Here is a 12,018-nt window from a genome sequence, read left to right as displayed (position 1 = left end):
TCCGGCAGAGGCTGCTGGGTGGATAGTTTGGGACGGAGCCATAGTGCAGCTCCCTGCCACGTTTCCTAGTCTGTTAAAAACCGCCTCGAAAACGCAACATCATGTGCTTCCTTCAGGAAAACCTTCCAAATCGGCTTTTAAATTGGCAGAAAAAATACATTTCAATCCATAATGAGTGAAATGTAGTCTCAGCTTTGTAAATGTTTAAAACTAGGCCTATCTCATAGCCTCTGTGAATAAATCATTCTAACACTTAATTATAGGGTTGTGTTAAAGTAGGGTGAATTCAGATACAAGTTACAGTATGCAGGGACACTTTGTGAATTTTCACATTGTCAAGGTTTTCTTGCTAATGCTAAACCAAAATAAACCAACACATGATACCTTTCTGAGATTCTCAAGGTGGTGAGTTATGAAGTGAAGGAAACATGTTTATGTCATATTCTAAAGAAGCATGGCTTTCACTTATATAAAGACTGAATAAAAACATTTTTAATGAAATGTTTGGTCATTTGGGACACATTTTCATTGGTTTAGACCTTTATTTTCATCCTTAATCTCATGTTTAAGGCATTATTTATTATTACAGTTCAATAACAGGATTTTTATACATCGTTTAACCATACAGTACACTCAGCGAGCACTATACTAATACTGAGTAGAGCCTCGCTTTGCTCTGAAAACAGCCTCAGTTCTTCGTGGCATGAATTCCACAGGATGTTGGAAACATTCCATTGAGATTCAGGTCCATGTTGATATGATTGCAACCTGCAGATTTTTCAGGTGCACTTTCATGCTGCAAATCTCCCGTTCCACCACATCCCAAAGGTGTTCCATTGAGTTCATAACCAGTCAGTGGGAAGGCCACTGAAGAACACTGAACTCATTATCATGTTCATGAAACCTGTCTGAGATGACTTTTGCTTTGTGACATGGTGCATTATCATGCTGGAAGTAGCCATTAGAAGAAGGGTAAATTGTGGCTATGAAGGGATGCACATGGTCAGCAACAATACTCAAAGAGGTTGTGGCATTCAAGCGATGATTGACTGATATTAACAGGCCCAATGTGTGCCAAGAAAACATTCCCCACACCATTACACCACCAAAATCAGCCAGGACTGTTCACACAAGGCAGGCTGGGTCCATGGATTCATGCTGTTGGTGATCAGCAGTTATAGAAATACTCAAACCAGGCTGTCTGGCACCAACAATCATGCCACAGTCACATTTTTCCCCATTCTGATGGTTGATGTGAACATTACCCGAAGCTGTTGGCCCGTATCTGCATGATTTTAAGCATTGCACTGCTGCCACAGGATTGGCTCATTAGATAATTGGATGAATTAGTATGTGCAAAGGTATTCCTAATAAAGTGTTTGGTGAGTGTAGTTGTGGGGCATCTCTTCACTTTTCCACTCTTCACTGTATTTTTTTTAAATGACTTGGTGCTAGAGCTCAGATCATATCATTTATTGCTGCATTGAGAGGGAAAGAAAGAAAGAAATAACATTAAAGTCTGTATATAAATAAACCACTGGAGGAGCCTGCTGTGCAGCATCCAGGAAAGTCTGGCACCTTTTCAAAATTGCACTCCAGCCAGAACACAAGAACACATAAATACTTTCAAGTGTCAAGTGTTACTCCAGGTCTCAGCTAGCCTACAAAATACAAAAACACATCTCCTTGGAATACTGTATTAAAGTAGCAAGTGTCTATCTGTGGTTCATTGGAGAGTTTTAAAAAAAATAAATTTTCTTTCATACAAAAGTTTGATATGAAGTTGAAGTTTGAGATATACTGTGTGTGTATCTCTCTCTCTCACACACACACACACGCACACACACACAGCTTATGTGCTAGATCTCCTACTGTGCTGTATATGTAAGCCACATGGGACGCACAAGTAAAAAACAATATATGTGATGTAATGAAAATGAGCTGACTGATATGTACACAGCTGAAACAAACCTGCAATAAACACTTTTTGCTTCTATGCTATATCAAACCACTTATGCTGCTTGAAACTGTAACATTTTGCCACAAAAATATTACTTTTGTGATAAATATAGCTTTGACAGATATATGATAAATAAATACATAAGGGGCTATTGTTTATACCTGCCATTAGGGAATACCGTTGCCATGAAGGGGTGTACTTGGTCTGCAGCAATGTTTAGGTAGGTGGTATGTGTCAAAGTAACATCCACATGAAGGCCAAGACCCAAGGTTTCCCAGCAGAACATTGCCTAGCGCATCACACTGCCTCCGCCGGCTTGTCTTCTTCCCATGGTGCATCCTGGTGCCATCTCTTCCCCAGGTAAACGACGCACTCACACCGAGCCTTCCACATGATGTAAAAGAAAACGTGATTCATCAGACCAGGACACCTTTTTCCATTGCTCCATGGTCCAGTTCTGATGCTCATGTGCCTATTTTAGGCACTTTCGGTGGTGGACAGGGGTCAGCATGGGCACTCTGACTGGTCTGCAGCTATGCAACCCCATACGCAGCAAGCCGTGATGCACTGTGTGTTCTGACACCTTTCTATCATAGCCAGCATTGACTTTTTCAGCAATTTGTGCTACAGTAGCTCTTCTGTGGGATCAGACCAGACGGGCTAGCCTTCACTCCCCACGCCCATGACCCTGTGTGTGTGTGTGTGTTTGTGTGTGTACATATATATATATATATATATATATATATATATATATATATATATATATATATATATATATAGTCAGATCCAGAAGTATTTGGACAATGACAGAGTTTTTGTGATTTTGCCTTTATACACCACCACAATGGATTTGAAATAAAACAATCAAGATGTGATCGAAGTGTAGACTTTCAGCTTTATTTTAAGAGGTTCCACAAAAATATGGCATTTACCATTTAGGAATTACAGCCATTTTAAGCAAAGCACTTCCATTTTCAGGGGCTCAAAGGTATTTGGACAATTGACTGACAAGAAGTTAATTGACGAGGTGTGGTCCGTTCCCTCGTTACTTCAAGACAGATGAAGCAAATTCAAGACAAAAGGTCTGGAGTTTATATCAGGTATTGAGATGGCATTTGGCAGCTGTTCGAATGGAGCTACCAATATGAAGTCCAAGGAGATGCAAGTGCAAGTGCTCAATGCAAGTGAAGGAGGCCATCATTAGGCTGAAAAAACAACATAAATCTATAAGAGAGATAGCAAAAACCTTAGGTGTGGCCAAATCATCAGTGGGGTACATTCTTAAAAAGAAAGAAAGCACTGGTGAGCTCAACAACATCAAAAGGCCTGGAAGACCACGGAAGACAACTAAAGAGGATGATCGCAGAATCCTTTCCTTGGTGAAGAAAAACCCCTTCACAACATCAACAGAAGTCAAGAATACTCTGGAGAAGGTAGGTGTATCATTGTCAAAATCTACAATCAAGAGACGCCTTCATGAATGTAAATACAGAGGGTTTACAACAAGGTGCAAACCACTGGGAACATTCAAGAACAGGAAAGCCAGATTAGACTTTGCCAGAAAACATCTAAAAAAGCCTCCCATGTTCTGGAATAAGATTCTTTGGACTGATGAAACCAAGATTAACTTGAACCAGAATGCTGGGAAGAGAAAAGTATGGCGAAAGAAAGGTACAGCTCATGATGCAAAGTATACCACATCATGTGTCAAACATGGTGGAAGCAGTGTTATGGCATGGGCATGTATGGCTGCCAGTGGAACGGGCTCACTGGTGTTTATTGATGATGTGACTGCTGACAGAAGCAACAAGATGAATTCTGAGGTGTATAGGGCTATACTCTCTGCTCACATTCAGCCAAATGCTACAAAACTGATAGGACGCCACTTCACAGTGCAGGTGGATAATGACCCTAAACATACTGCAAAAGTAACTCAAGCGTTTTTGAAGGCAAAGAAGTGAAATATTCTTTTAATATTCTTCAATGGCCAAGTCAGTTGCCTGATCTCAACCCAATAGAGCATGCTTTTCACTTACTGAAGACTAGACTGAAGGCAGAAAGACCCACAAACAAGCAGCAACTGAAGGTGGCTGCAGTGAAGGCCTGGCAAAGCATCTCCAGGGAGGAAACTCATAATGTGAGTTTTGAGAGCATGGGCTCCAGACTTAAGGCAGTCAGTGACTGCAAAGGATTTTCATCCAAGTATTAAAATTATGTCACTTTGTCCAAATACCTTTGAGCCCCTGAAAATGGAGGTATTTTTTTTCGAAAATGGCTGTAATTCCTAAATGGTAAATGCCATATTTTTGTGGAATCTCTTAAAATAAAGCTGAAAGTCTACACTTCGATCACATCTTGATTGTTTTATTTCAAATCCATTGTGGTGGTGTATAAAGGCAAAATCACATAAACTCTGTCATTGTCCAAATACTTCCGGACCTGACTGTATAGATATGTACATAGTCTAAAACAACCACAGGAATGAATCGGTATGAATCAGTATGAATCAGTATGAATCGAACTTGTGTAATATAATGGCAAAATGTTACATAATATAGGCCTACATTTTAACTGTAAGTGATTTGGTTTCTATGGATAAAAATCCAGCAATAAAAAGTTCTAATGTATTGTTAGAAAAAAGTGAATTAACTATGCCATTCCTTGTCACTGGGGTTGGTACCTTCTGTACTTCTAGTATGTATCTTTTAAGTGCATGTAGTGTAAGGTAAGGCAATTACAGTTTAATTATATACTTTAGTTGAAATGTATTTTTTTTTAAAGTACACTGTAAAAAACAAAACAAAACAAAAAAAACATATTAAACATATTAAAGGTACCACGGATACCAAGCCAACCACAAGGAAAAGTACAGTTAAGTCTGAGAGTGTGGTTCCAATAAATAAAAATGATCATGTATATATTAATCATAAGATTAATCATTTCTGGGATCATGTGGGAGTTGGGGTTTGCACAGTGACTTTTACACAAAAATAAATGCTAGTTACAAAATGTGCACACAACCCCTGCTATTTCCTAAGCTGACAATGTTTCCTGGATGTTGTAAGAAGGCTATACTCTGAATCCTGTCAGCTGAAAGGCCACTGTTTTACCGCTGCGCCTCTCTTCGTTGGTTTACGGTAGTGGTGCTGATGCGGGATGAGTCAGGCTGTGTGATGTCTCTGATACTGCTGCCATTTCATCAGCACAATTTCCAAACATTTCGCTGTGTCCAAAGCGTGGAGGGATCCACACACCCCGGAAAGGCGTCATGACTGCTTTGACTTCTTAATGTCTGGGATTTCTGCGAGAACTGTTCTGCCTGCGCAGATTTAAAGAGCCACGTTGCGTTGGTGTGATTATATCTGTTTACTACACTGTAGTAGCTTCCCGGTGTCCTCTGATCTCTGCTGTGATCGCTGAGCTGTTAAAGAGTAAGGAGAGACTGAACAGGGTGTGTATGTGCTGCTTTGGCTCGTGATGTGTGTGTGCGCTTTCTAGAAAGTCCATCATCCTGTTAGGACCATGGCATTTGGGTTTACTAAGCTCTGATCAACCCGACCAGACGCCGTAAGTACACTAACTAAACGTGGGCGTGCATGTTTTTTTCCTTTTATTCTGTAACATTATCGTTAATTAAACGCTTAAAGAGATCTGTTATGGCAAGATGATTATATATATATATATATATATATATATATATATATATATATATATATGATCTTGATCATAATATAGTCACTATAGTACTATAGCCATAGTCTAGTCACTAATGGTTACTGTTATATCATATTTGTTTGCTCATGTACACACAGAGATCTGAGCAGGATCCTTTAGCCTAATCAAACCCTAATCAGCACTATAATCTCAGTGAATATATGCGATATAAACCGTTATAAGTGGAATATAAGATCAGTGTCAGTAATGGCTCATCCCATTGTGAGCATGATGTTTATGTAGATCCAGCAGATAAGCGCTCCCCATGGCAACCGCCTCACTTCCGGTATGAGAGAGCAGGGCCGCGGCTGATCACTGCGTGTTTCAGTACAGTGTGTGGACTGACTCGCTATAATCCTGAGCACTGAGTCTGAGAACACACAGCAAATTCCCCAGCATTAAATTATAATAACCCGTGCAGTGTTGAATTCAAATGTACAGTCTCAGCTTGAATTAGAATCACCAGTTAGTGACTTCAGCCCTGAGTTTTTGCTGTGTAAGAGCTGACCATCAGAGGCCAGGTTACAGTCCGAAAGCTATACATCAGTTTACCTTTAACATAAAGGCAGTATATTTAGAGCACATCTATGACTTCTCTAATGTCTAATAATTAGGAATGCACAGGTTCCACTCTTTTTTTTAAATAAAGGATGACAATATTGGAGTGCTGAGCTTCTTTTGGTTATGCAAATCATTTTAAGACAGATTTTTAGACAAGTTTGCTTTAAGACACATTTTGTCTATGCACGATCAGCATCATGTTGGTCACATGTGGAGAGCAAAACATCTGTAGAAAATATCAAATTGGAAAACATTTGATCAGAATATGTTCCTGCATTATATACCAGACTCAGATCAGTGTAACCCTACTAATAATACTAATAATACTAATAAAGGACATTTAAATTAAATACTTAAAACATTCAAGTAGTAACTGCTCCAACAGGCACAGAAGTTTCCAACAACAGAGGCTTCCTGCCCTATATATTATAATGTGGTCTTGACTAGTGGAACTGGCTATGCAGGACCCCTTGGTGGAGGCCTGGACTACAAAGTTTGCACTTCCGGGAGATGGCAAGATAGATACTGTATTTGTAAAGAAATTTAGTGTTTTAGGACACTAGACTTTGGGGTACAATATAAAATTCTTAAAAATATTGGTCTCGACAAAGGCCTGATAAGAAAAGATGCAAAGGACTACCTAAAAAAGCAACTAATTTGGACAAACAATCCAGTTTGAAGGATCAGGAAGAAGTCAAGGAGAAGTCAATCTGATGTGTCTTTAGGCTATAGTATATTTACTGTATGTGTGCACCAATAAACCCTTTACCCACTTGAACTCCACAGATAGACATGGAGACAATATGGCTTTACCAGTTTCGCCTGATCGTCATCGGTGACTCCACGGTTGGTAAATCGTGTTTGATCAGGCGCTTCACAGAGGGGCGGTTTGCACAAGTGTCTGACCCTACAGTTGGTGTGGATTTTTTCTCTCGCCTGGTTGAGATTGAGCCGGGGAAACGCATAAAGCTCCAGATATGGGATACGGCGGGTCAGGAGCGCTTCAGGTATTGTAGGAACTAATGGTTATTTACTGACCATATTCAAATTATACAAAAGCACCGGAAAAGTCAACAATGAAATAAGTGCACATAATGTATACATTTAGGGTTTTTTCTTCATGGATGAAAGCAATAAATAAACTTCTATTACATAACGACTTTGAACCTTCACTAGGCAACTCATCAGGCTAACTTTACAGCTATCTTTATCCCAAAGGTTGCTGTCCCCTTGGCAACCACACTGAGGCATTTCTCCTCTGATGGTCGAATGCCTGTACACTCCTTCAGTGGTGACAAATCTGTACTTACGTCAGTGAGAGATATTTCTGATCAGTGTGATTCATTGAGGCACATGTTATTTCCTCAATACGTAGGCACCTACACAAAACTGTGTCATTAATGTCATTCTAATGACCCTGTAGACGAAACTCTTTAAATCTCTTTATATATCTTTTTTCAACAGCTCCAATTCAGTGCTTCCATATAACCTCTTACTCTCTATTACACACACAGTTTGCAGTCTTAGCCATGTCAAAGTCATTTAGGACAATTACATGAATGTTTTAACAAATGTACACTCACCGTTACAGTGTTTTGGCATTTTAGATATTGAAATGTTTTCTCAGAGCAGAAATGATCATGAATGGTTTAGTCAGGTACCAAGCAATGTCTGTGAACACATTAAAAAAAAATTTTAATTGCCACTAAAATGTATGCATTTGCATACGAAGTGTAGTTGTCCATTTTTATAATGGTAACACTGTGTCCTAAACCACATCAGCAACTGGATGTCGTTTTAGGCAGTGATTTACAGTCCTGTATTTATGGAAACAATTTTGTGACAGATAGACTTCAATGACTTGTTAGTTAAGTTAGCCTCTGCGCTCCAGTGCAATACTAACGAAGCAAGCATCAGGGACCAAACATGATTTTTGGCTGATTAACTACTTTTGGGGTACATAATTTTAAAATTTAGTACTTGAGTTTTTTTTCTGAACCATACCTTTAAAATTGCAGTGCTTCACTTGTATCTGTTTTTGCCCATCAGTCATAACTATTAGCACAGAGTTGATCCTAGTTCGCTATTCGCAAACCTTGGATTGATAAGTTTGGACCTCACAGTGTGCACAAGTGTTTTCCTCAGACTCACTCGCAACTGTTCATGCTTCCCACAGGTCCATTACTAGAGCGTACTACCGTAATTCAGTGGGAGGTCTGCTGCTGTTCGATATCACAAACCGCCGCTCATTTCAGAATGTTCGCGAGTGGCTGGAGGAGGCGCGCAGCCATGTGCAACCACACACCATCGTCTTCCTGCTGGTAGGCCACAAGTGTGATCTGGAGGTGCAGCGGCAGGTCTCCCGGCATGAGGCTGAGAAGCTGGCGGCTGTTTACGGCATGCGCTATGTGGAGACTTCAGCATGCGATGCCATCAACGTAGAGCGGGCGTTCACCGAGCTGACGCGTGACATCTTTGAGCTGGTCAAACATGGAGACATCACCATTCAGGAAGACTGGGAGGGTGTGCGGAGTGGCTTCGTGCCCAACGTGGTGCACTCATCCGAGGAGGTAACGAAGAATGAACGCCGGTGCTTCTGCTGAGCCACCTGGAACCCTAGCATTCAGACTCAAAACTTCAGATCTCTCAGAATAGAAGGGCAAACTTCAATCCTCACTTATGACATTACTCCTTCCCTGCCTGCTGAATGGTCCCGAGCCTCTACCCTCTGGTTCTCCACTAGTTACTGCTCCTTATAGCTAACCATTTACAAGACTAACAAGACAATGAACACTGACACACATTTCAGCTCCTTCAGCCTCTTCTAAAAAAAAAAAAAAAAAAAAAAACCCTTAGTCCAGCACCTTACACATCTGTCAATCACTTGAAAGCCATGACATGTTTCCCTTGAGGGTAAACAGCCTTTAGAGACTGGGTCTTCTCTAGACATGCACAGACATTTCCATCAGAGAATAGCCAAAGGCGAGGACTTGAAATGAACTACTGAGCTCAGAATGCTGAAATGCTGCTTGAGACTGGACTACTTATTCTTTGGTTGAGGTATATATGTGGCATATCAAAGGTAAAATGAAAAAAATTGGTGTATTGCAATATACCACATAACACAGAAACCACGCCTGAATATTAAGATGAAAAATCAACATTCATATCAACAAAGTCCTGCCTGTTTTTTTTTTTTTTTTTTTTTTTGGACACATTGAACTTGTTTGAGCAAAACCTGTTGCTTAATGTACAACATTTAAGATGAATCATAAACTTGTGCTTTTGTTAACTCACCAAAGGGATTTATGTAAGCTTGTAAATAAAAAGAAAGAGGAACGTGGAAATGAGGTGCACTATGACAAATACCGTTACACATCTCCATCATGAAAAAGGAAATATTTTTAAACCGTAATCCTTTAAGGCGCTTTATGTATGTTATACAGTAAATTTCACCCCTAACCATGTTATATGGGCAATTGGCTTGCACTGTTATTTTTACAAACACCCTTTTGAACCCCATCATACCAACTACACTAACAAGCTTCATCCCCATTCCAAGTCCAAATAGACATTTATAAAAGTAAAATGTTGATTCTTGGCATCCCAATAATTTCATCAGAAATTGCTCTCTCAAGCACATCTAATTGGACCAGGCTATAGTACACATTGCTGCTTTGACTGAATGAAGTCTGTTATTCTTAATGCTGCACAATATAATATTGCATGGTAATAATGATCACAATATTGTCCTCTACAATATGACAACTGAACAGACAGCAATTGTTGCATTTTGTTTAGTGATTTATCCATATTGTGCAGCTTTAGCCATAGTGCTGGATTCAATCCCGTCAATTAAATCCTTGCAGCATTGGCGCACATTTGGATTTGGGCTTCAGTCTCGGTTTGTTTTCCGGTGCAAGTGAATCTGAGCTCATGAAGACTGAAATATTAATGATGAGTGTACCTACAAATAGTTGTAAAACACTCTGTACCTCTTTATCAGAACCTGATGTACTACAGATTAAAATACTATGGCAAAAACCGTAGCCTTTTTTTATTTTTTATTTTTTTATATGAATTTGTCAAATTGAGTTATTAGGTCTTGTGTTGCAAACTTTTTGTGTACCAGGGCATGAAAGTGTTACATAATATGACTTTTTACAGAAATATTATTTCAGAGGTCCAAGCATGTGTAGCTTTTCTCTTTTCTTTTTTTCTTTTAGATTTTCCAATTTCTCTTCCTTAAAATGCATCATAGAGAATAATTCCTAAGTCATAGAGACACAAAACAGGGTATTTGGAGACTCAGCCTAAATGGCAGCGAAATATAAATTTTTTTTTTTTGGTCCACAACACCAACAGCATGCCTTAGAAAGATCTTGCCAATCCATGCATTAAGACACGTCGCAGTTTGAACGCAGTGAAGCTGACAAACACCAGTGATTTGCATACATGTAAATACATGGAATATTCTGCTTTCTCCTGAACTGAAATATTGGAGGCAGATTATATAGCTGTCATGCCTCCAACACAGTGGTGTCATAGCTTTAAAACACTGCAGGCAACTGGACACTGGTGAGCACTACTCATGTTTTTAGAATTAAAACTGTATTACTTATTAAATGAGGTATACATTTTTCCTTCATCTGATTCCTTGGACAAACCCATAAAGAGTTTATATTCTTCAGAATGTTCTTCTGTACAGTAGTCTTAGGTTTATTGCCCAATCCTTTCAAAATTGGTGTTAAAATACTCTTGATTTTGAAATTTAATACTTAATAACACATTAAAATTTGGCAAATAGTCCACTGTACACCAAGTCTGCTACTTATTTGACACTCATTCAATGCAACATATTTATGCATGCAAACTTGGGTGGATAACTAAATAAAACGCACCATGGCAGTAGTTTGAAATTTGGACGTAAAGTAGTACTTGGAACCCAAGGAATGATGTTTGTCGATATTAGGATTACTGTTGATGTTGCATTCTAAAATAACATTTTAAAACATGATGCTCATATTATACTGAAAGACAAGTATTAAAGAATCATTTAAACAAGATACCCAGGTATACACTCACCATTTCCAAACAGACAATCATGTGGCAGCAGCACAATGCATAAATACATGCAGCAATGGGTTCCACTCCTGTCAGCCAAGAACAGAAGCGTGAGGCTACAGGGAGGACAGACTCACCAAAACTGGACACTTGAAAACATAAGATTAGGCAACATCTGTTCAATCGTCAACTGCCCAGTTTTGGTGAGTCTGTGCCCAGTGTAGCCTCAGGTTACTGTTCTTGGCTGACATGGTGGAACTGGAAGTGATCTGCTCTTGTAGCCAATACACATCAAGGTTCAAAGTGTTGTTTGTTCTGAGAGGCTTTTCTGCTCACCACATTTGTAAAGAGTTGTTATTTGAGTTACTGTAGACTTCCTATCAGCTTGAACCAATCTGGCCATTCTCTTCTGACCTCTCTTATCAACAAGGTCTTTCTACCTTCAGACCTGCTGCTCACCGGATGTTTTTTTTTGTTATCCTCAACATTCTGTGTAAACTCTACTGACTTGTGTGTGAAAATCCGAGATCAGCAGTTATACAAATACTCAAAGCAGCCCATCTGGCACCAACAACCATGCACCACCCCCCACCCCCCAGATTTTTATGTGAACATTAATTGAAGCTTGCTGTATCTGCATGATTTTATGCATTGTGCTGCTGCCACATGACTGGCTGAATAGATAACTGCATGAATGAGCAAATGTACAGGTGTTTCTA

General features: G+C 39.4%; 1 protein-coding gene across 1 annotated transcript; it reads left to right on the top strand.

Moving 5' to 3' along the window:
* The first annotated feature begins 5,072 nt into the window (after window positions 1-5,072).
* On the top strand, window positions 5,073-10,267 carry rab39bb (RAB39B, member RAS oncogene family b). The gene is made up of 3 exons (XM_026937343.3): window positions 5,073-5,527; window positions 7,022-7,242; window positions 8,412-10,267. The coding sequence occupies exons 2-3, from the start codon at window positions 7,028-7,030 to the stop codon at window positions 8,836-8,838; spliced, it is 642 nt and encodes a 213-aa protein (XP_026793144.1). The 5' UTR covers window positions 5,073-5,527; window positions 7,022-7,027; the 3' UTR covers window positions 8,839-10,267.
* Window positions 10,268-12,018: the final 1,751 nt, after the last annotated feature.

Source organism: Pangasianodon hypophthalmus, chromosome 4 (assembly GCF_027358585.1).
Source record: "Pangasianodon hypophthalmus isolate fPanHyp1 chromosome 4, fPanHyp1.pri, whole genome shotgun sequence".
NCBI classification, from domain to species: domain Eukaryota; kingdom Metazoa; phylum Chordata; class Actinopteri; order Siluriformes; family Pangasiidae; genus Pangasianodon; species Pangasianodon hypophthalmus.
Note: the sequence above shows the minus strand (reverse complement) of the source record. Positions and strands in the feature narration are given on the sequence as shown.

Coding starts and splice junctions, on each gene's coding strand:
- rab39bb (XM_026937343.3), top strand. CDS start 7,028: ATGGAGACAATATGGCTTTACCAGTTTCGCCTGATCGTCATCGGTGAC. Junction 7,243..8,411: donor GCGGGTCAGGAGCGCTTCAG/GTATTGTAGGAA, acceptor TGCTTCCCACAG/GTCCATTACTAGAGCGTACT.